A 23,876-nucleotide genomic window follows, 5' to 3' on the forward strand; every position below is an offset into this window, starting at 1 on the left:
ACTTATATTTCGTATTCAACTTTTTTGCGCGAAGGAATTTATGATAAATTTTCATTATATTTCCCTTAAGAACGATTTAAGTAAAATAATTAAAGCGATGATAAAAGTAATTTTGAGCATAAAAAAAAACATTTTCAAGGCTTTTTTACATGAAATAAGCACTTTTCAAGCACTTTTTCAAGGCCAACCTTTGTTCAAGGGCTTTTCAAGCCTTGGACTCGTTTTCAAGCACTTTTCAAGCCCTGTGCGAACCCTGTATACGTATCGTGAACCCACTTGAATGTAAAAATGTAAACACGCTTGGCTAACATATATTAAGTCATGACAAGATCGACGCGGAAATAAAATAAGAACGGTATCTAACTTTGCAACAGATTAAAACATCAAATTTGATTGTGTGTCGAGTTCCTTTTGTAACTTCGACGTCAACAATGTAGACAATCTCTACGCAGAATTGTCGTTCCTTGCTCTCACATACAATCTCTGCCACCACAAGAAAATCCTTCCAGGTTGGTAGGATATCTTTTTTTCAATTATTATAATATCAAAAGAAGTATCATTTTCTTTTATATTTTGAAAATCGTGTTTAAGTTTAGGTTCATAATAAAAACATTTACCTAAATAAAAAAAAGTAAAGATACCAAAGGTAAAATTGTTGTACCACGTCGCTAGGCTATCATCACGTGGTTGGTTACGATGGCGGGGATTTGATCCAGCCATGCTGATTCCAGTCAAATCTCTGCGCGAAGGTTGCAATGTAGAGTACCAGCCTGTGGACCACACGATGGTTGGCATAGCAACTATAATGCATACGCTTATGTGTTGTTTGATCTCGGATCTGATTGTCGAAACAATCATGCATGGACGCCAGACGGCAACAGCACTTTTTGTTTTCAAAATCCCGCAGTAAGCTTTTCATCATAAAATAAATGCCAAAAAGCTGTTTCCGACAACTAAGGGGCTTTATCATCATTCAGTTTTACTAGTTCACATTTTAAAAAATTTGGAATTTAGCAATAAGCAGTTTTCTTATGGCATTCGTCTTGAGGCTCGAATAATATAGAAATTAGTATTGCGCGTCGAGCAACGATAGCTGACTTTCTATAGCTGAAATAAAACAACAACATACGTGAATATCCGAATTATCCGAATATTCTAGTCACAAATAACAATGACGGAGACACATAACGCAGGCGCGATTTCCGGTACGGGATTTCAGTTTCAATCAACCCTCCAATACCATTTTGGACTGGTATTTGCTGTCTATGGACGATTTTAACCTTATATAAACTATGTTTTTATATATGAATTCGTGATTATTTTGAAGTTCCTGCAGTCCTTCCACGCCTAATGGTGCATTATGCGAGGACGTAGAGTTTTCCCGGACAGCAGTCTTAATGAATGAACTAACTGCCCTTACTAAATTCGCGTGATTTGGGAACAATTTTGAAATATAACTGTAATACTCAGCTTATTTAATGATTTCGAAAGGTATTCAACAATTTTTATGTTTCCGTGTGCGGTCTGCCTTTGCGTGTAGATGGGTATGGATATGGTCAACTGAAGTACCACGTCGTTTTCGCATCTGTCAGGTATTGTAAACAACAACCCTTTTCACATGCACTGTATGGGATTATGGGATTTTAGCCTGAGTCGCATGTGAAAAGCGCTTGCAATAATCACGGCAAGCTCCATTAAGCGGTCATCTTCCCACGGCTACTGGCGATGTCGAACTATGCTCGGAACCAGTCAAATCTCTGCGCGGCGATTGTTATCACTGCGCTAACCGGACTAACCTGCCCTTATTGTCCTCTCTCGAAAATATAGGATATTATATCAATGGGCATCGTGCTGTGATTACATTGTGGCAATTCTTATCAGCTGATAACAGTAAACAGCTGCTGCAACACCATCATGACACGAGGCCATTGATCAGTCAGATAAGAGATAAGATTGCACAGAAAGGAATATCCAATGAAAAGAACCCTGGCGTGTGGGTGTATGAAGTGTATGTGCATGCGTGCGTGCGCGCTCGTGCGTGCGTGTTTATATTTTACAGGTTATGAGCCCTTTCCCGCATGAGGCTGCTTTATGTAAGGACCCGGGGTGTGCACAAGAACTCTTACACAATTAACTTGCTAGACGTACTTAAGAAATCTGAATTATACAGATGGCTGCATTTCCAGCTATTTATGTATTTATGTACTGAGTGTTATATAATTGTGGAGTGGCCTTGTTCTTTACAAGAAGTTAATGGAGACAGAGGGATGGTAATCGCGTACATTGCATATATTTACCTATAAAATACTTATATTTGGACATTAAATCTGAGAACGTGGTGTTACTTTGCTTCATAGGCACTAATTGTGATCTCCGAATGTCTGAATGAAAACAAGCCTGAAAAATAATTATTAATTTTAAAAATACATAGAGAATACATGGTTGGTGCCGAGATGGAGAAAGTTTATCCGGTGAGGCTTAGAAAAAGAAAATAGGGCGAGCTTTAGCGAGCCCTAATTTTCTTTTTCGGGTAAGCTCGCCCTATTTTCTTTTTCGGGCCGAACCGGAAAAACTTTCTCCATCTCGACACCAATGTATTCGATTTATCCTGCTTTATGCCGTTGACACATTTTATCAAATACAAATGATTAATTGACATAACAATATAATTATTCTTGTCGGGCCTCCTTCATTCCTGACGACCGAATAACTACCGATTGTGTCACGTAAAAAATAGTTCCACATTAAACTGTTCTTTTTAATACTTTCCAATTAAACATATGAGAAGAAATAAAAAAGAATCGAGGTGATATTTTTCTTGTTAAAAATGAAAACTAAATGCAGCAGCAAAACAAAAACTAAATTTTATTTTCCTTAATGACAACTTTAATCCATTCCTTATAACAATAAATTTACAACGATATACACATCCATTTTCTGTTCTTCCATCCCTTTCAAAGTTTGCCGAACCCCGTTTCTGTTTTTCCGTTTCTATTATCGAAATGTATTTTAAACCACACTATTTTTTGATATCGTTTGTATCAAATGCTAACCATTCTGAACCAAAACCCGATTTACGAAATCGTAATCCTATCGAGGTTAACACTTATGAAACAAAAACACACTATCCAAAATACGTATATGATTCGTTCCATGCTTTAAAATATTTAAAAGAAAAACTGTTTAAACCACCACGTCAAAATTGTGTCCATAAATTCCTGAGAGAAACTAGATAGTATGTTTTGTCTGAGAAATGACGTCACACTAGATACGTCATAAATTGCGTAATCAAGTAAATGAAAATGATTAATACGGAAAGCTGGTTCGGTAATACATTTTAAAGAACAAAAAAAGGATGATATTGTCATATTTGGTCTTTACCCATTTAGTAAAGGTCGATTGCACCAAAAGCCTAAAGATTATGAAATAACTATCGAGTTCATTTCGGGGGATAGGTGGGTGGGGGTAGACAGCTACATCGAATGACTGGAAACTGGCATACTAACAAGAAATACAACGTGAATATTAATTGCGCAAATGCGTTTATTTCATGTTATTTGACCCATTTATGCCTAGCGTCTAGAAAAAAGGCATTGGCAAACAGCGAAGGCCCAGATGAGACGCCGCATGATGCGGCGTCTCATCAGGGTCTGCGCTGTTTGCTGTAAGGAATTTCTGTAAAAAATATTCTAAATACAGAAATAAATATTCAAGACATCCCTAATTTTGAAAATAAATTGATCCAATTTAGAAGGATGGGAGTGTCCACTGTGCGTAAATGGGTTAAACTCGATAGCATCGAAAACCCAAGGAATATTAAGAAATTATCCAGTCGTTTTTTCGAACCACGTCCAGCGCGTATTATACAATGGCCCACGTTTAGAGTTTCCACAGAAAAGGATCCTTTTCACGTTTCGGTAATTTGACAAAATACTGAACATTTACCATGCTCTAAACTATCCATTTTATACATCTTTTGAAGATTTAAAAACCTGAAAAATATAAAGCGTTGCAACGCGAAACGATTGAATAATTTTAAGAGTTCTGTTGTTGTCGTTATATTTTGTGATACTACGAGGATTGCTTATATAACGTATAAAATACATCATAACTGTATCAGGACGGATGGACGAGTGGTCTAAATGAGTGATTTTTACTCCAGGGGTCAGTGGTTCGAGCCCAGTTGCGGGTTACTTTTTTTTCTTTCTTTTATTTTATTCTTGTTTTTACTGTAGTTTTGAGATACAATGCTTACTTTTATCAATATAAAGCATTTAATGACAAACTTCAATACATGCGAAAATCTGTGAAAAGGTCCCTTTAATGTGACGGAAAATTAACTTCTTGAGATTAATAATACCAGCTAACTACGAATAAGTATCAATATTGTTTTATTTTTGATAGACACATGTGTATAAAAACTATTTCTTAGCAAAGTTCCAATGTCTTTTGGATACATGTGGGTCGTTAAAATTAAATAAGACTGTGGATAACACACTTACCAATGAGTGACAGATCTGACATAGTTTAGTTTTATAACTACGCCGTCACCAATAACAAATACACAGTTGCTTGCTTTTGTGCCATACGTCTAATCAATATGTATCCTGAACATTATTTGAAGCCTAATTTAACAAAGTCAAAATAAAGCGCCGACAGTGTAACGAAGATAACGAATGTGATTAGTGGTGTGTAACCAAATCTTGTTGACGTCATCGAAAACAAAGAGTGGGATGCTGATGGTTGAAGGATGGATACAAAGCCAAAATCATCTTATAAATAGACTATGCGGACTTCGTAAAAATGTACCTCGGTCGTGCAAAAAAGACGATTGATCAATGTGATCAGAAAGAATTCGAAGATAAGAAAAGAAAACACTTAGAACGTGAGAAAATAGGTAAAAATGAAGATATTACAGCCAACGGCGAAGACTTTAAACCGGACGAGTTACCGGATGGTGCGTGTTTTCGGCTTAAATCTGTCAGCATGGGACCTGAAGATTCTACTACTGCCATTAGAAAGGCAGAGGTATATTTGATTTTGATTTATGAAAAAATATTATTAAGAGCTTACTGAACGTCTAAAAAAGTACATAAAGTGTTATCATATGATTTTTAATGCGATTAATGAACTTGCAAACTAAAGTTTGTTAACTTAGGATCTATTGTCTTTGTTTTGAAAAGATGCTTGTTTGCTTATGGAAAATGTTTTAATAGTTATTGTTTTTTTTCCATTCTGCAAGTTTTGTCATTAACAACATAACAAAATATCAAATTATCAATCACTGATTCCAATTATTTAAACTTAAAGGGACCTTTTTTATATCAATGCCATTGGACTTACTCTTTGTTCTTCTTCAAAACTTTTCAAAATTCAGTTTTTTTGTCTTGGTATTCAAGGCATTTGCCTTTCAATTAAATTTCATCAGTTTTCGGGTCTTTCATCCTTTTAGAATAAATAGTTGCAATTTTTGTTTCACATTTAATTAAGTGGCTATTCATAGACCTTATTTGTTATTTCCAGTGATCTCTGTTGGCAAAATACCAATAAAAAAATGTGCTGGTATAGCATAGCAAGAGTTAGACAGTTCTCACAAAGAATTTATGAACATTAACCAGTGATTTTTTTGCCCAAAATTACAGCCTCATACCAGTGCTTTCCACAGGATTTTTGTCAGACTTCGGGGCTGATAGGGGTGTTGCGGGAGGGGTGTTCCCTCCCAATGTTGATTTTTTTTTTTTTTAATTTAACGTGTCAATTCACGTTCTGTGACGCGTTATAACTCAAAGAAAGACAGCGTCAAAAGACGTCATTTGGTGCGCTATGACTCTTGAAGAAAATCCCCCAGTCATTAAAAAATTTTTTTTTTTTATATTGGTTTAATTGTTTTTAAACTTTCCCCCACAGATAGTAAAATCCCGACTCGAAAAATTCCCCAATACATCCGTTTTAACCCGACTCTATTACTGTATACTTACTACTTTTCAAGTTTCTATTTATTACCCGAAAATCCCGTTGATTCCGTTTTTATAAATCACTTTCTGGTAAACATTTACGATAAAAGCTCTCAATTATTTCTTTTACACAAACCTTGCCATTTTTCTATAGTATCACATAAATTTTAAGTGACTATTTATAGATTTGATGAAATATTGCCTCTGAAAATGGTCAAACCACGGACTCTAGATTACACTCCGTGGTCAAACCCTGACGTGTTGTGTGCTTGTTAAAACGCTCAATATACGCACGCTTTTTATGCAAATGACGCAACGTTGTACCTGTGCATAATTTTCGCGCTCTTTTTAATTGAGAAAAAGATTTGACACAAAATGAATTTGCACTGCTAATTTGAAGCAAGAATATTTTAACGTTGCGGTAACATTTACACTCGGAAGTGTGTTTCGGATTAAAAACACATTAACATCGACTTACAGGAATGGGTTTCGGATTACAAATTTAATTATTCCCATTTGAGATTTCAACAAATATTAACAGTTGCGTTATGAATTCAACGATAATTTGTTTAAACACTTGACGAGTCGAATATATGTTTTGACGGAATTATGCATGAAATTCACGTTGTCCACGAGGATTATGGCCGGTTGCCATCATCAGTCTTCTAAGTATCGATTATCGGACAAAACATTTACATGTGTGCGTTATTAATTTAACGAAAATTTGTTAAAGCGCATTACGTGTCGAATAAATGTCAGAAAAATGAGGTGAATCAGTTCTATTAATGGACATGATGAAATATACATGTACTGGAATTAAATTTATATTGCATAATTGAAACGGGGAGTTATTTGCACAACTTACTCGCTATAAGTAATTAATTGTTTACCACATGCAATTAATTTCTCATATTTTGAGTCATAGGTAACACTTGTTTACAGTAAAAAGGTGTGATGATGATGCCCAAAACGGTCTTTAATGTACTGTACTGTTACCGGTTTTATATTACGTAAATGGTACAACTTCTTGCTAATCAAGCTGCGATAAACTCTTACTTCATGCCCGACGTCAATCAAAAATAATGGTTGATAGTTAACCCCGCTCTCATAAGCATTCGCATTACCGATTGGACGATGAACATCACAGTTTGACGACTGGAAAGTTACCTGATACATTCTTGTCAGCATTTAAATGACTGTGTAATGTGGCTAGAATAATCGATACGCGCGTCATGTTATTCTCTTATCAGTGGATTATCCATTACCCCATGTGGTGTTTATGGCGATTACTTGTGAAAGTAGGTACCGAGTGTTCTTTTAAAACAGGGAATATTGATAACTAATAGAGAAACCTTGATTTTTTTTTGACAATCTCCACTTTTTGTTACTGAAAAATACACAGATTGGAAAATTTCAAGCGCCCCGGGGACTCTGATCTGAAATTCAAGCGCCTCGGCGATGGATCGTTAAATGGCCTGTGGAAAGCCCTGCCTCATACAGCCTGTATGACAAAACATAACATTTTTCCCCAAAATCTGAGCAAAATTGCCCCCAAAAGACACAGAACTCATGTAACTCTTTATAACATAAATGTTTAAATGCAGTCAAACATTCACTTATAAACTATTGGAATACTGTTATTTATGATCCTAGTATAAATAATGTTAAGTTTTTCCCAATTGCATGGTTTATCCCGCTATTTTTCCCAATCCAAAAGTCACAGGCTGTAAAATATGAAGCCTTAAAAATTGCTGTCAACTATACCCATAAGGATGTCCATATTGCCATCTATCCATATTCCAAGTTTCATGAACAAATATTAAGAACTTTTAGAGTTATCGCAGGATCCAGAAAAGTGTGACGGACTGACGAATACAAAACCATAAGTCCCCTCCGGTGAAACCGGTAGGGGACTAAAAATATTCTGACAATGGTGAAATTTCTTACAATGGTGGAGCCCGTAGGGGACTTTTATTGCTTGGCAATAGTCTTGTTTATTCTATTAGTGTATGCTATGCCTGTATTTACTTCTTTAGCTTTTCCTTATTTTTTGTTGAGAGGTATTTCATAAAAAAATATAAGTGTGTTAAGCCATACATTTTTATGTAATAAGTGAGTGATTGAAGTTACTTAAAACAAAGTGAGACAATCCAGAAGTGGCAATCAGGAGGTCCCGGATTCAATCCCCACTTTGCAGGTGTTTTCAAGATCTTCTCTTGAGACACCAATTACTGGTTCTGCCCCGGAAACTTACTAGAGTGTTTTTTATGAAGCTTCAGCAATCAATCTTAAATTAATACTAATATTTTTTTTAACTAAACTGAGAAATGATAATTTAAAGGAGCACTATGATTTTTCTTTTATTTTTAAATTGACAATTTTTATTTATTGGTACAATTTTGTTTACTGGTGTAACAGATCCTCAAAAAAGACCAATTACCGGTACCATTTTTTATTTGTATCTGCTCAGATACAGTAATATTGCTAATTTTGTGGGCAGGACAATGGCATTCCAATGTATAATTGCATTGCAATTATATCAAACATTTTTCAGCTCTATTCTGCCTATTGAATGTATTGACTTTTTCACATCTAAGTGTTAAAATTTACAATTTTAAATGGCTGATTAGGTTATAACATTATGAGAGTCCTTATAGAGGTATTTAAATATTTTGCCAACTGTATGTTTAACATTTATCTAAATCGCATGAGTGTGCTTGAGGTTTGTAACAATATTTTGTCCAAAAGTTGTTTCTTTTTAAGACCGTACGAGTTTATTATGTGATGAACTAAAATTCAGCTAGTTTTCTTTAAGTTACGGTACTGCTTTTAAGTTAGAGATTTCAAACAGTTATAACCTATCATTTTACTATTATAATCTTTAAAAGAACAGCTACAACAAAAATTATTATGCCTTACTAAGGCATAATAATTTTGAAATTTTTTTTTTTGTTGTAGTTAGACTCTGAAAGGAGGTATATAGTTTCTGCACAGTGAGTGCGACAATTGACTGTAAGCAACTTTTGCCACTCAGTAATTCCTCACTTTTTGGTTTCAGCTCTTTAACTCAAACAGTTTGAATTGGATTGTCACCAGCCTTTCTGAAATATTGATAAGCATAACATGAAGGCCTTGTTCATAAAAAAGCCAAATATCACCAGACAATGTGGACTTACTGCCCTTGAATGATTGCCTTTTGTTTATTATTGGAGGTTCATTGTCAGAGCATATCAAAAACTAAAATACCATAAGTTTTCCGACACTCTGAGTTTTCGGACACCTCCTTTTTTGGGCAAGATAATTATTTTTTATGACTCTTAATTTTAGGGCATGCGCGTTTTTGTGACACTTTGATCATGGGGGTTTTACAAACGAATTATGGTCATGAAACCTGGGATACGCATGCCTGAGGGCAATAGATCATAACATTTGCGTAATTGGGTACATGTTTATAACCATGTATACCGGTAGAAAACAATCGCTTCACCCAACAGCATTTTAAATGACACCTTCCTATTTAGGAAGGTGTATGTGTAATGTTTTTATGCTCCCCCAAAATTTATTTTGGGGGGAGCATATATTCGCCGCTTCGTCTGTCCGTCAGTGTGTCCGTCTGTGCACAATTTTTGTCCTGGCTATTTCTCAGCAACTAATTAGGTACTGGAATTCAATGAAACTTTATGGGAAGCTTTACTACCAAGAGGAGATGTGCATATTATCGGGGGGTTCTGGTTAGGATGATTTTTCACAGAGTTATGGCCCTTTGAAATTTTCTATAAAAAAATTCTTGTCCCCCAACTACTGTGCCCTCCGACGGTTTCTTGTTTCATTTTGTTATGTATCATTTCAGGCAAGAGTAAGCAAAGCTGTGAAGTTGTTTTTATTTTAAAGTAAAAACACTATTGTGCATTGATTTATTGCTTTTATTTCAATCTAATTATAATTATCAGACATTTAATTTTTCTCTCAAAATTTTTGGACAACTATAATATTTTAAGAATTCAGTATCTTAATTTTCGGGTAAAACTTAGAGTAATTACGATAGGTATCAACCATGAATTTTCTAGGTAAGTAGATCACATTGAAAGGATATGCAGTGCACAAGAACCATAAATATTGATGTTCTGTTATGACTGCAGGGATCATATTTTTTTCGGTTTTGTCAGTCCTAGACTGTTTGGGGTCCTGAAAGACCGATTGAAAATCCCAAACAGTCGGTCCGATTCTGTTTGCTAGAATTCCCATGTCATGAAATCGATTACACAGAGCTCATGCTAACACACCCTAATGACATTCTTATCTCCATTAGGTGTGATTAACCATTCGCTGCAGTTTCTAAACTGGTAAGAGCCGGTTTATTGCACGTCCGACCAAGAATAAAAAACTTGTGAACAGCGGATTAAAGACGAGACCGAAATTACATATCGTTGGATTATCGGTGTCATTGTGTGTCTATTGATAGTTATCGTTGTTATAGCGGTTTATCTGTTTTGTCTGCTAAGGTGACTGCGCGCACTGGTTTAATTACAATCGGTCTTCGATGTTAATTGACGTATATGTGATACAAAACAAAATGTTGCTATACAAAACAAAATGTTGCGATTGTAATGTATTGTTATCACTGTAAACTGTAATAAATTTAATAATATCTGAGATAGAAGTAACAAGAAATATCTTTAAAAAAATTAATTAATGGCGTTGATTGTGATAGGAGTTGATGAAAGGTAAATAGTTCAATGAATAAGATCAAAGATAGCAAATGTCTTTTTCTGTGCAGTTCTTAGCTTCATCACACGCAGTACGGGAAGTAGTGCTGCAACAATACGCCAAAAACCGTATCGCAATATATTGTCAGTTCAAAAACCCGTATTGCAATATATCGCAATATATTGCTAACTTGTACCAAAATTATAACTTGCCAATTACCCGATAATCCCATAAATTCCAATTTTAAAGCAAATTCTGGTAAATATTTACTATAAATGTGCTCAAGAATAATAAGAAACACAAACATTCGCAAATTTTCCTAAGTATCAAATACATTTTTGCAATTGTTACTATTTAAAGATGTGATGAAATAACGTCCAACCGGGGCGTTTTTCCCACTGAACACGCGTAATTCAGCTGACGTGATGTTCCCGTTTTTATACAACACAAAATACAACCTTACTTTCCATGCGACGTTCTACATGTCTGTATAATTTTCGCGCGGTTTTTATTGAGACAAAGGATAAAGCACTTTTTATTTGATGCTATAATTTTTTATTGTCGCGTTAGCATTCACATTTGGAAGCGTGTTTTCGAAATTCGGATTACAAATAATGCTCAAATCAGAATCAAACGAAACATTTACAGCTGTGCGCAATTAATTCAACGATAATCTGTTCAAAAGCATCGAATGAATGCTCCCATGTAACAACGCTACTCCGTATAATACACTTTTTAGAATGCTATTTTTACGTAAAAAATAATTTACACTGCTTTGTTTTGTTTACCTTTTTATCATTATTTCGGATGGCTTTTCTGGACGAAATGTGAATGAATTTTTGTAAAATTTTCGTACCGGTATGATGAAAATCATATCGCAATACAATATGCGGATTGCGTATTGCGATATATACCGATATACCGGTATATTGTTGCAGCCCTAACGGGAAGTTACGCGGAGTTTTTGCGGCTTATTTTACATTGTTACATATTGCTGGTCATAAAACTATAAATACAAAACAGAAAACCAAAAGAAGAATGAAAGTGAAATGAAAACATATGAGCCAACCGGCCACACACGAAGTATCCGTACATATTTAAAATATTTATGCTCACGTTCTTCGAACAAACCTGTTTTAGTGGTTTGTCGGGCATTACTATTTGATTCCATTATTAACAGTATCGAGAATCATCCCGCTCATGCTTAATACATTAGTCAATATGGTGGAATAATTCTTGTTAAATTAATCAAAAATAATATTTATCATGGTATTGTTGTAAACACATGAAAAAACTATTATTGACATACCATAATTATATCGCTGAATATCTTCATTTAACATATTTCTGGTCTAAAGAAAATTTCAGTTTACCTAGTTCAGGCGATGGCGTCTATATTATATTACGGTTATTGTACTGGCTGCGAACTGACCCTGATACCTTGCGGGTTGGAATGCAATGCATTAAAGGGAGGCCATGCTTCCACAACTGGAATGACAGCTTGTTTAAACCTTTATACTTTTACACGTTAAATGTTAAATTTCGAAAACAATTCAAAATGGTTTGGCCAAAAACGAAAATCAGGATAGGGAAAAACGATACTTTTATGAACTTAAATATACTAGTACACAAACCGTGTTAGAATCGAAATAATTCGTGTACTTTATAGTTTGTTGTTGAATAACCCACGACCGGAAAATTAGATGTGTGGTTTTAAATCACAAGTGCGAATCCCTACGCATCTAAACTATCGGCCGTGGATTATTTGACAACAAACTATAACGTACACAAATTATTTATTAATTATTTGGCTTTGTTATTGTCAGTAGCCAACCTATGCACAGACATTTGTTTGGTTCAAGACATGTTTGTAAGCTATTATCAAGTCGACAATGATTTAAAACATGGGTATAGACTTCAGTTTAAAAAAATGCCTAAGGTAATTTTACTTGTACATTCATTTAACCACCTTCATGAATAACAAAATCAATGGTATATATTTTAACTTAATTTGTCATGATTTTGGATATAAATTTTCGGATACTTTTTCCCCATTTTATCCAGATTGATTGATATTGCGGGAAAATATGATCCCTGGTTATGAGAGTTTATGCCCTTTGATAATGTTAGTCATTAATTTTGTTGGGAACATATTTCGAAAACATAGAGGTATGCATACATGTATGAGACTTTTTTAAGGCAATTATTTTAACCATTAAACATTTTTTAATTAATAAGAACACTTTAAGAAATGTTTTTGAACTGTTCTTGAATTTAATGACTATTTCCCACAGTATTCAAGACACTGTAGGCGTCATGCTGATCATTTAATGGCCAGTGTATTATTATACTGTGTAAGACTGTGAAAGTCCCACAGTATTCCAGACACAGTAGTCTTTATTCTGATCCCTTGATACTCATAAAGCAGTTAGAATGTGCCAGTAAATATGAAATTGTTGAAGAATATAATATGCAGACATGTTTCCTCACAGCAGTTTTGGCTTATCAGTTACCTGGATAATAATGGCCTTGTGGTGTTTGCTGTCAGCATGGTTCTAGAAGGTGTAAAAACAATAACAAAAAAAGGAGTCAGACTGTCTGGCTGTTTATGATATTTATCAAAAGTAAACTAGAAGTTTGTAATAAGATTAAGAAAACAGAGGTTTGCAGCCATTTTTTTTTCATTAAAAATTTAGTCTGGTAATCAGCCCCGTTCCTGATGGAAATAATTATATATTTTTCCCAAATGGGAGCTAAACATTCCCAATGGAAGGTTTACAAAAAAAACAGAAAAAAAACAACACTGGCAGCTACTAAAATATTTTTTTGTTAGCGAGGCTGTTTTCGGAGAAAACCCGAGCTATTGTCATAGCCAGCTTGCCGTCCGCTGTAGGCGTTGTGCTAAAACCTTAACATTGGCCATAACTTTTTAAATATTGAAGATAGCACCTTGATATTTGGCATGCATGTGTATCTCATGGAGCTGGCTGCTGCACATTTTGAGTGGTAAAATTTCAAGGTGAACATCATCTTTCAAGGTCTAGGGTTGAAAAAACAAAGTCAAGGGAAGTAATAAGCTTTAAATGGACATAGTTATCTGACCTGCCCACGTATATATTTTTATGTCCCCCACTATAGTAGTGGGGGACATATTGTTTTTGCTCTGTCTGTTGGTTGGTCTGTCTGTCTGTCTGTTTGCGCCAACTTTAACATTTGCAATAACTTTTGCAATATTGAAGATAGCAACTTGATATTTGGCATGCATATGTATCTCATGGAGCTGCACATTTTGAGTGGTGAAAGCTCAAGGTCAAGGTCATCCTTCAAGGTCAGAGGTCAAATATATGTGGCCAAAATCGCTCATGTAATGTCACTTCTGCAATATTGAAGCTAGCAAGTTTATATTTGAAATGCATGTGTATCTCATGGAGCTGCACATTTTGATTGGTGAAGGGTCAAGGTCATCCTACAAGGTCAAACGTCATATTGTGTTACACAAACGCATCTTGTTGTTAAATAAATCAAAACGGCGCAGTAGGCGGGATTGTGTTTCTGACAAACACATTGTGGTAAAAGGTCATCCTTTACGGTCTATGTAGTCCAGTCATTCTAGCTCAGATACACCCAAAACCTCAAACAAATTGCAACAGAAAATGTTTTTGGTGTTTTTAAATCATAAATGCATATAGTATAACATATCAAAAGTCTAGAAAAATCTAAGCTGGGGAAAGTTACAAAAAACGAGACCAAATATAACTTAATGAATGTATTTTTTTTCTACTTTGAAACTCCTTAAAATTCATATGCATTTCATTTCCCATCATTTTCACATAAAACATCCATGTTAACATAGCTTTATCTAAATCTACTATGACAATAACAGTAACAGAAACTATATTATCTTTTATAACACACTATTTGTCCCATGTTTATATATATAATTGAAAAGTGGGTGGGGTATTTCTATATGGTAAGTTGGTAACACATAGCTTTTATTGAGTAGTGTTGAATATAACAATTTAATCATCGTCTTGTATAGATCTATATACTTTTACACACATACATTTGTTTAAAATATGAGATAAGAATATATCTGTCAGAATTTTCATAATTATACAAATATTTATTTAAACTTTGTGTTGTATCTCTATATAAAGAGTGGGTGGGGTAGTCTTATACAAAGTAATTTCATTTCAATTCATGTGAATTTTCTATATAAGCAGTATTAGATACATAGTTTTTCTTAAATAAGTTCATACTCATTTACTAAATGTTTAAATATATATAAATAATGCATTGACCTTGGGTCACAATTGTTGACCTTGACTTTTAAAAGGTCAAATATCATATTATGCAGTTTAACGAAGTAACTATTACAAAATCTGTAAACTTGATTATTTTGTATAAAAAAGTCCAAAAATTTTTTTTTACGTACACTAATAAGTACATCTTTAAAATAACTGCAAATGATGTAAAACATGTTTTAAAAGTCGCAGTAATAATAATGGATATAATGACAGTTTAAACTTTTAGTTAATCTAATTCGTCATTGTACAATTGGCGTCTCATTAATTAAACATGTGTTTTAGTCAATATCAGAGTCGGTTTCGCTGAACTTCTGTACATTTGTACAGCTGATTCCACGACATCCTGAGCATCCCGCAGAACACTAAGCCGTTTTTCCTACATGAACATCTCTTTGTGTCACAGTGTTGTTTGCATTTACATTTCACCATTTTCAGTAGATTCTCTGGCGCAGCAGGTCGATCCGTTTTCTGGGGCATTAACTTATTGTCTTTCAGTTCGAATCCCCATTCAGTAGGCGAAAGGTTTTCTCCATTTTCAACCCATTCATGAACTTGGAAAAACGTTCTTAAACTGTGGTATTTAGCGGCGGCGGATGTTGGTGGCAATGACTTAACCTGAACGTAGTTGGTGCTCGACATGACCTTTTGCGAAAACATCCTTAACCTCAACACATCCAGTGTCTCAACGGACAATCCGCCAAATAATGCAACCAGAATTCGTTCACCACTCGCAATAACAACATCTTTGTTGCTGTGTGACAAAAAATCGCAGGCATCATTTACCACCTCTTCATTTTTAAGGAAAGTTTTTAAAGCTGCGCCTTTGCTGATTCCAATAATATGGGATGTTTTATCACAACCAGATATTGCATGTAAAACTGGCAACATTCTGGTTTGTCCGCCCAATACTTGTTTGGCCTTCTGAATATCCCATATCCGAACAACTTTTGATGTCGTTTGTTTGGCTGCTGGCTTTAAGACGACTGTTTTATGAATTGACTTGATGTGATATAGGGCAATTACTAGCAAGTCCGTGTCCTCGCCTACGATAACAACATTGCTGTTTTCTGCAATTTGTAAAGCAGTATTCACTATCAACACATCAGCATCTCCTTGAGCGTGGTAAACATCGAACCCATTCCTTTCCAATTCTCCAGCAAGCGCAAAAATGAAGTTTTGTTTGTTTTCGGAATTCTTTAAGAAAGTTTCCTTCTTTGTTGATAACGGCGACGATAAAGTGAAATACACCTTTGCACCAGTTATACCATGAGTTCTTTGTATATGTGTCGTGTCTTTTGTAGATGGACCAGATGCATATCCGTCAAATACAATGACACAGACAGCATTTGGATACCTGTTGTTGATGTATCTAACGTAAGACTCGGAAATCTCTGAAAACAACATCCCCGTCTTCCAGGGCACTTGATGTAGTAATGAGCCTCCATCCAGTACATATCTGTAGTTTTTATCATCAAGGTTTTCTTCATGCATGCAATCCCCAACATTCCAAATCGCTTCTGCAAGTGGCCATTTCTGGGACTCCCTGATAAGTCCATCAGAACCGAATAGAGAAGAGGGCACACCACAGAGTTCATATGTAAAAACATCCGATAAGTTGTCACTAAATCTCTGTGCGGCTATTGTCAACCGTTGAAAAAGAAGCTGCGGGTCAACCTTTAGTGGTTCATTATTAATGCTTATCTGCTGTGCTGCATCTAGTGTCACTGCCTTTTGACTCTTCTTGAAGCTAATTTCGAAAGCGTTCTTTCCGGCCATTGATGAAACGACTTCTTTACCTATCATTTCAGCTTTGTGTGCATTTACACTTGAATGTGATGTTACTCCTGTTTCAATATTTAAAAGAAGTTCGTCTTCTCTAAAAGGATTACGTTCCTCTAAGTGGGAAATCAATGTCTGCGTGTCCTTCCGATCTCTTATTGATCTAGATGTTCCAACTTCTTTATGTTGTGGGCTTGTGTGAAATTCTTTTCCACAAAATGCTTGCATAGCGTTGTTAATATTCTCGCCACCGCTAGAATTCGATTTTTGGTAATAGCTTTATCAATCAAAAACAGAATATAAATACATATGCAAAAGAAATAAACAAATAACACAAAGTAGATCATTAAAGCTCCTGTTTTGAGACGAAACATGCTTTTATATACGTTTTTGGATTGTCATCAATGAGAAAACACGAAAACACATTACATTTTTCATTTACGGACATAATGCACCGTTTAAACATGTACATGCGCTAAAATATTAATTATTGAATAAAATATATATTGCTAGACTTACCTTTCTCATTCGAATTTTGATCATTATATGCAACTGTCCGACTTTGAAGAAATAATGGAAACCCACTATCGTTCATCTGCAGACGATGTTTTCCGTGCGTAGATCTACGGTAGTCGAGATATGTCACAAAATATCATTTAAAATTACTAAAAAAAATTCATAAATTTAACAACTTTCCCCAACATGGATTTTTCTAGACTTTTTATATTATTTACATAATGCTTTAATCAACATATTTGCGCACTAAAAAATTCTGTTGCAATTTGTTTGATGTCAAAGTGTAGATTGACTGGACTAATGGTAAAAAATACAGATTTAAGGGAAGTGATAAGCTTTAAAAAGGGAGAAAAATATTCAATATTGAACATAGCCTCTTTATATATTTGGCATGCATGTGTATCTCATGGAGCTGCACATTTTTAGTGGGTAATCTACAGTCATGGTAGTGGCTTTTAATTATTTGCTACCAAAAAAAGAGATTTTTTACAGACAATTATTTTCAAGGGAAGTAATTTATATAATTATCAGTGCCTTCCCCAGGAATTTTTTCAGGCGCCCCGGGGCCGATCGGGGTGGGTTCGGGAGGGGTGTCCCCTCCGTACGTTGATTTTTTATTTATTTAACGTGTCAATTCACGTTCTGTGGTGCGTTATAACTCAAAGAAAAACAGCGTCAAAAGACGTCATTTGGTGCGCTATGACTCTTAAAAAAAATCCCCCAGTCATTTAAAAATATATTTTTTTATATTGTTTAATTGTTTTAAAACTTTTCCGCACAGATAGTAAAATCCCGCCTCGAACGATTCCCCAATACATCCGTTTCAACCCGACTCTATTCCTGTATACTTACTATTTTTCAAGTTTCTATTTATTACCCGATAATCCCGTTTATTCCGTTGTTATCAATCTCTTTCTAGTAAATATTTACGATAAAAGCTTTCAGTTATTTCTTTAACACAAACCTTGCCATTTTTTAAGTGACTATTTATAGATTTGATGAAATATTGCCTCTGAATATGCCTCTGAATATGCGTCAATCCCCTGACCTGTTGTGTGCTTGTTAAAACGCTCAATACACGCCATTTGTATGCAGTAGACGCGACGTTGTACATGCTGCATAATTTTCGCGCTCTTTTTAATTGAGAAAAAGATTCGACACAAAATAAATTTGCACTGCTAATTTGAAGCAAAAATATTTAACGTTGCGGTAACATTTACATTCGGAAGTGTGTTTCGGATTAAAAACGCGTTAACATAGACTTACGGGAATGGGTTTCGGATTACAAATTTAATTATTCCCATTTGAGATTTCAACAAATATTAACCGTTGCGTTATAAATTCAACGATAATTTGTTTAAACACTTTACGAGTCGAATAAATGATTTGACGGAATAATGCATGAAATTCACGTTGTCCACGAGGATCCTGCCGGTTGCCATCATCAGCCTTCTAACTATCGATTATCGGACGAAACATTTACAAGTGTGCGTAATTAATTCAACGAAAATTTGTTAAAGCGCATTACGTGTCGAATAAATGTCAGAAAAACGAGGTGAATCAGTTCTATAAATGGACATGTTGAAATATACATGTACTGGAATTAAATAAATTGTTATCACATAATTGTAACCGGGAGTCATTTGCACAACTTACTCGCTATAATAATTAATTGTTTACCACTTGCAATTAATTTCTCGTATTAATTATGAGTCATAGGTAACACTTGTTTTCAGTAAAAAGGTGTGATGATGATGCCCGAAACCGTCTTTAATGTTCTGTACTGTACTAATTACCGGTTTTATATTGCTCAAATGGTACAACTTCTTGCTAATCAAGCTGCGATAAACTCTTACTTCATGCCCGACGTCAATCAAAAATAATGGTCGATAGTTAACCCCGCCCTCATAAGCATTCGCGTTACCGATTGGACGATGAACTTCACAGTTTGACGACTGGAAAGTTACCAGATACATCCTTGTCAGCATTTAAATGACCGTGTAATGTGGCTAGAATAATCTATACGCGTGTCATGCTATTCTCTTATCAGTGGATTATCCATTACCCCATGTGGTGTTTATGGCGATTACTTGTGAAAGTAGGTACCGAGTGCTCTTTTAAAACAGGAAATATTGATACACTGATAGGGAAACCTTGATTTTTTTGGACAATCTCCACTTCCTTTTACTGAAGAATACACTGATCGGAAAATTTCAAGCGCCCCGGGGACTCTGATTTCGAAATTCAAGCGCCCCGGCAAGGGGCGCTTAATGGCCTGGGGAAGACCCTGAATTATAAATCTCATATTATATATTTCCTTACCAAGAATTGAAGTTCTTTTCACAGTTACTGTACAGATTTATTATTTTAATTATTTATAACCCAAATGATTGATTTGTCAAAGTTTTTTTTAATGATATAATTATAATTTCTTTGATGGTCAAACATAAATAAATCATATGATATATCAACGGAGTTTTTAGATCATTTATTTACTTTACCTATCCAATTATAATAGCAAATACAACATAACTGCAAAATTAATACATCCCAGCTTGATACATGGTCTGGATGTTTGGCAGTTGGGTGGGAAAGAACGATGGTGACTCTGGGTAGGGCTTTGGATGGCTCCATGGTTGGTTCTTGACTGATTTGTTGTCGCGCGCAGCGAGTGGGTGGATGAGGGTGCTTGTCTCGGCGTCTCCAGCGGTTGGGTGCTCGGGCTGGGGCCGTATGCGGGGGGGGGGGGGGGGGGGGGGGGGGGGGGGGGGCTCGGGCTCGCTCGGCGTGGATGCGCTTGTGCGGGGGCGGCGGGTTCTGCGATCTGGGAACTGCAACAATATACAACCCTTCACGACTGACCGACGACCGTAAATAACCGACAGACACCTCCTCTTCCGCTCCAGACAAATGCACAACAATCACATACCACACACTATACACAACCATACACAGATCACCACCTTGGAACCCGGAACACACGGGCGTGGCGCTCTCATACGCGCCACCCGTAATGAGTGGGGGTGTGAGAGCGATACGTGTGTTTGTTCCGGGTCTTACGTACCGGGTGGTGTTGGGATGTGGGTCGCGTTGAGTGTCTTGTACATTAGTAATGTGAGGGACACTCGGCGGGATCCGCACCTCATCACCACCTTTAGGTAGATAGCACATTAAGGTCTCATTGGCCAACGTGCAACGAACTCTTTTAAAAATTAAAGTATTTGGCGAATACCCGGGAAGCCGGGGTAAATTTGACCTACTTTAACTCTAAAATTAATCTTTTTCCCCTGAGAGGTCACAGGGGCAGGTCGGGCTACCGTAACCTCGTGAAGAGGCCAGTAGGACCTGTAAATAAACTCTGAAACACACTTGTTCATTACATACCTGTGGACTTATGTCCATAGATACACGATCAACTCTGGAAAAAGAAAAAAAAAACACTCTGGCTATGATCTCTTTTAAACCACAGGCCTTTGTTGTCAGTGATGTCTGACATGGTCATAATTGACTGTTCTACCCCCCCTGGTTGGAATGGACAAAATTCAAGGGAAGCAATAACCTTTAAAGGGAGATGATTTCTAAACCTGCCAAATGATAAATAGAAATGTTATTTCAAAGTGGCGCAGTAGGGGGCTTCTAATATAATTTTAATAATGAAAACTACAGTGTACGATCTTAAATTTAAATGGTCAGTACCTGGTGTGAGTAAGTAGTGAGTCACTACTATAGTAGTGGGGGACATATTGTTTTTGCCCTGTCTGTCTGTCTGTTGGTCTGTTGGTCTGTTTGCGCCAACTTTAACATTTTGCAATAACTTTTGCTATATTGAAGATAGCAACTTCATATTTGGCATGCATGTATATCTTATGAAGCTGCACATTTTGAGTGGTGAAAGGTCAAGGTCAAGGTCATCCTTCAAGGTCAGAGGTCAAATATATGTGGCCAAAATCGCTCATTTTATGAATACTTTTGCAATATTTAAGATAGCAACTTGATATTTGGCATGCATGTGTATCTTATGGAGCTGCACATTTTGAGTGGTGAAAGGTCAAGGTCAAGGTCATCCTTCAAGGTCAGAGGTCAGATATATGTGGCCCAAATCGCTTATTTTATGAATACTTTTGCAATATTGAAGATAGCAACTTGATATTTGGCATGCATGTGTATCTTATGGAGCTGCACATTTTGAGTGTTGAAAGGTCAAGGTCAAGGTCATCCTTCAAGGTCAGAGGTCAAATATATGTGGCCCAAATCGCTTATTTTATGAATACTTTTGCAATATTGAAGATAGCAACTTGATATTTGGCATGCATGTGTATCTCATGGAGCTGCACATTTTGAGTGGTGAAAGGTCAAGGTCATCTTTCACAAGGTCAAGGTCATCATTCACAAGGTCAAGGTCATATATAGGGGGACATTGTGTTTCACAAACACATCTTGTTTGTTTTTGTTTTACAAACATGGGATAAGAGCTAAAACTCGGTTATTACCACAAAATGATCTTGTACAGTCGAAACCCGATGGCTCGAACTATTCGGAACTGGCAACAATAGTTCGAGCCATCCGGAATTCGAGCCATGCGATTTCTTATAAATTTTTTTTACGTACAAGTCTGCAGTATATTTTCACCTCCAGTTGAAGAGTACACATATTGCTTAAACTCCGTAATACTTCGCACTACTTACTGCTTTTGAATTTATAAGTTAATAAGAAACAAATATAAACTTAATACTTTAATTTACAAATATTTTAAAACAGTTAAAAATACAATTAACAAATCGCATTTATTAAATGTTTTGACAACTTTTGTTGTCAGATTGTTGTCAAGATAAGTTGTTAAGAAGTGTTTGTTTATATATTACTCAGTTATTTGGAATACGATTTGTTCATTGAATTGTCTTTTTGAAAATTGAATATTGAACTCGAATAATTTTGATTGTAACGACTCCTTGATGTAGTTTAACTTTTTCTGTGAGAGGTTTGGGAGGAAGCCGGACTGCAACGCCAAATAGAAAAACACCATTTATTTACAAAGAAGGAATGCAGTCAAATATACAAATACAATACACAAATTACTTAAAATCACTAATACACAATTTAAGTCTATAGAGTCACTCGCTTTGAAAGTAAATATTAATTTACTTAAACTGTAACAACATAATTATTAAATTGATATAAATTAACAGACTTAATTGTATTGCATTTAAATTCATAACTGACTTATCATTGAAACTGACAAAAATTCTGAATAAATAATTATATTACCATAAAACAGTTGAGTATTTGAAACTTGAAGTAAAACAAATTAAATCAAATATAATATAGTAAAATCAGTTTCTTACCTGCAACGCCAAATAGAAAAACACCATTTATTTACAAAGAAGGAATGCAGTACATATGGAGGTCTGCATTTCCTTTTTATACTAGTTTGGTGTAACCTAGGAATTTGTTGCATTATTGGCGTTACCAGGTGGTTATAGAAAACCAATACAGAAAACATTTGTTGTCAAATCAAATCCACAATCAACAACACTATTATAAAGGAACCTTGAATGCATTATAACAGGTTTCTTAGTTCAAGTAAATGCTTATTACAAATGTCTTTGTACATGGATCCACAATCAGCTGTGAAACTGTAAAGTTATGCAATAAGCTTTATAAGCATTATTGAGAAAATTGGAAATATGCAATAAGCTTTTATCAGCATTATTGATAAAATTAGAAAGTTTTAATATTAGTCCCAACATGGGTGGCAAAGGGACAAATCCCTATGAAAACTTCCCCCCTCCCGCAAAACAATGCTCCTGCATTGTAAGGGAATAGAAGTAATAAATCAAAACAATTCATCATACATATTAAGTAATGAAACTCAAAATTATACAACATATTAAGCATACAAACAATATGAATATATAAACAAATAAAATTTGTAACAAACACAATTATGGACACATATTTACACATGACAGTCATTGTCTTCTGTCCATCAATTGGTAGGCCCAACGTTGATATACATGTATACTAGATTTGACCATTTGAAGGACTTCGCCTGGCTTCTTAGAATAAAAATTATAAAAAAACGTCTGAAAATGGGCTGCTTTTAATGGTTCATAATCAATTATATATACAACTCATATGCCAAACAAATATAATGTAGTAAAATCAGTTTCTTACCTGCAACGCCAAATAGAAAAACACCATTTATTTACAAAGAAGGAATGCAGTACAGATGGAGGTCTGCATTTCCTTTTTATACTAGTTTGGTGTAACCTAGGAATTTGTTGCATAATTGGCGTTACCAGGTGGTTATAGAAAACCAATACAGAAAACATTTGTTGTCAAATCAAATCCACAATCAACAACACTATTATAAAGGAACCTTGATAAATAAGTAATACATATTGCATCATGAAAATGTTCGTTGATTTGCATGGAATGTTGTCCGAATACAATGACAAAGGCTATGAGACAAACTTGTTAAGAACAACCATTAATCTTATATCAGTAAGAATGCATTATAACAGGTTTCTTAGTTCAAGTAAATGCTTATTACAAATGTCTTTGTACATGGATCCACAATCAGCTGTGAAACTGTAAAGTTATGCAATAAGCT

General features: G+C 35.3%; 1 protein-coding gene across 1 annotated transcript in view; it reads left to right on the forward strand.

Annotated features, from left to right (window-relative positions):
- Positions 1-4,722: 4,722 nt before the first annotated feature.
- The window catches only part of LOC127882219 (uncharacterized), a 112,072-nt gene continuing 92,918 nt past the window's right edge, over positions 4,723-23,876 (forward strand). Inside the window, exon 1 of the mRNA XM_052430733.1 lies at positions 4,723-5,028. Within this exon, the coding sequence (XP_052286693.1) occupies positions 4,804-5,028 (225 nt within the window). The 5' untranslated portion in view covers positions 4,723-4,803. The remainder of the gene's footprint in view (positions 5,029-23,876) is intronic.

Source organism: Dreissena polymorpha, chromosome 5 (genome assembly GCF_020536995.1).
Source record: "Dreissena polymorpha isolate Duluth1 chromosome 5, UMN_Dpol_1.0, whole genome shotgun sequence".
NCBI classification, from domain to species: Eukaryota; Metazoa; Mollusca; class Bivalvia; order Myida; family Dreissenidae; genus Dreissena; species Dreissena polymorpha.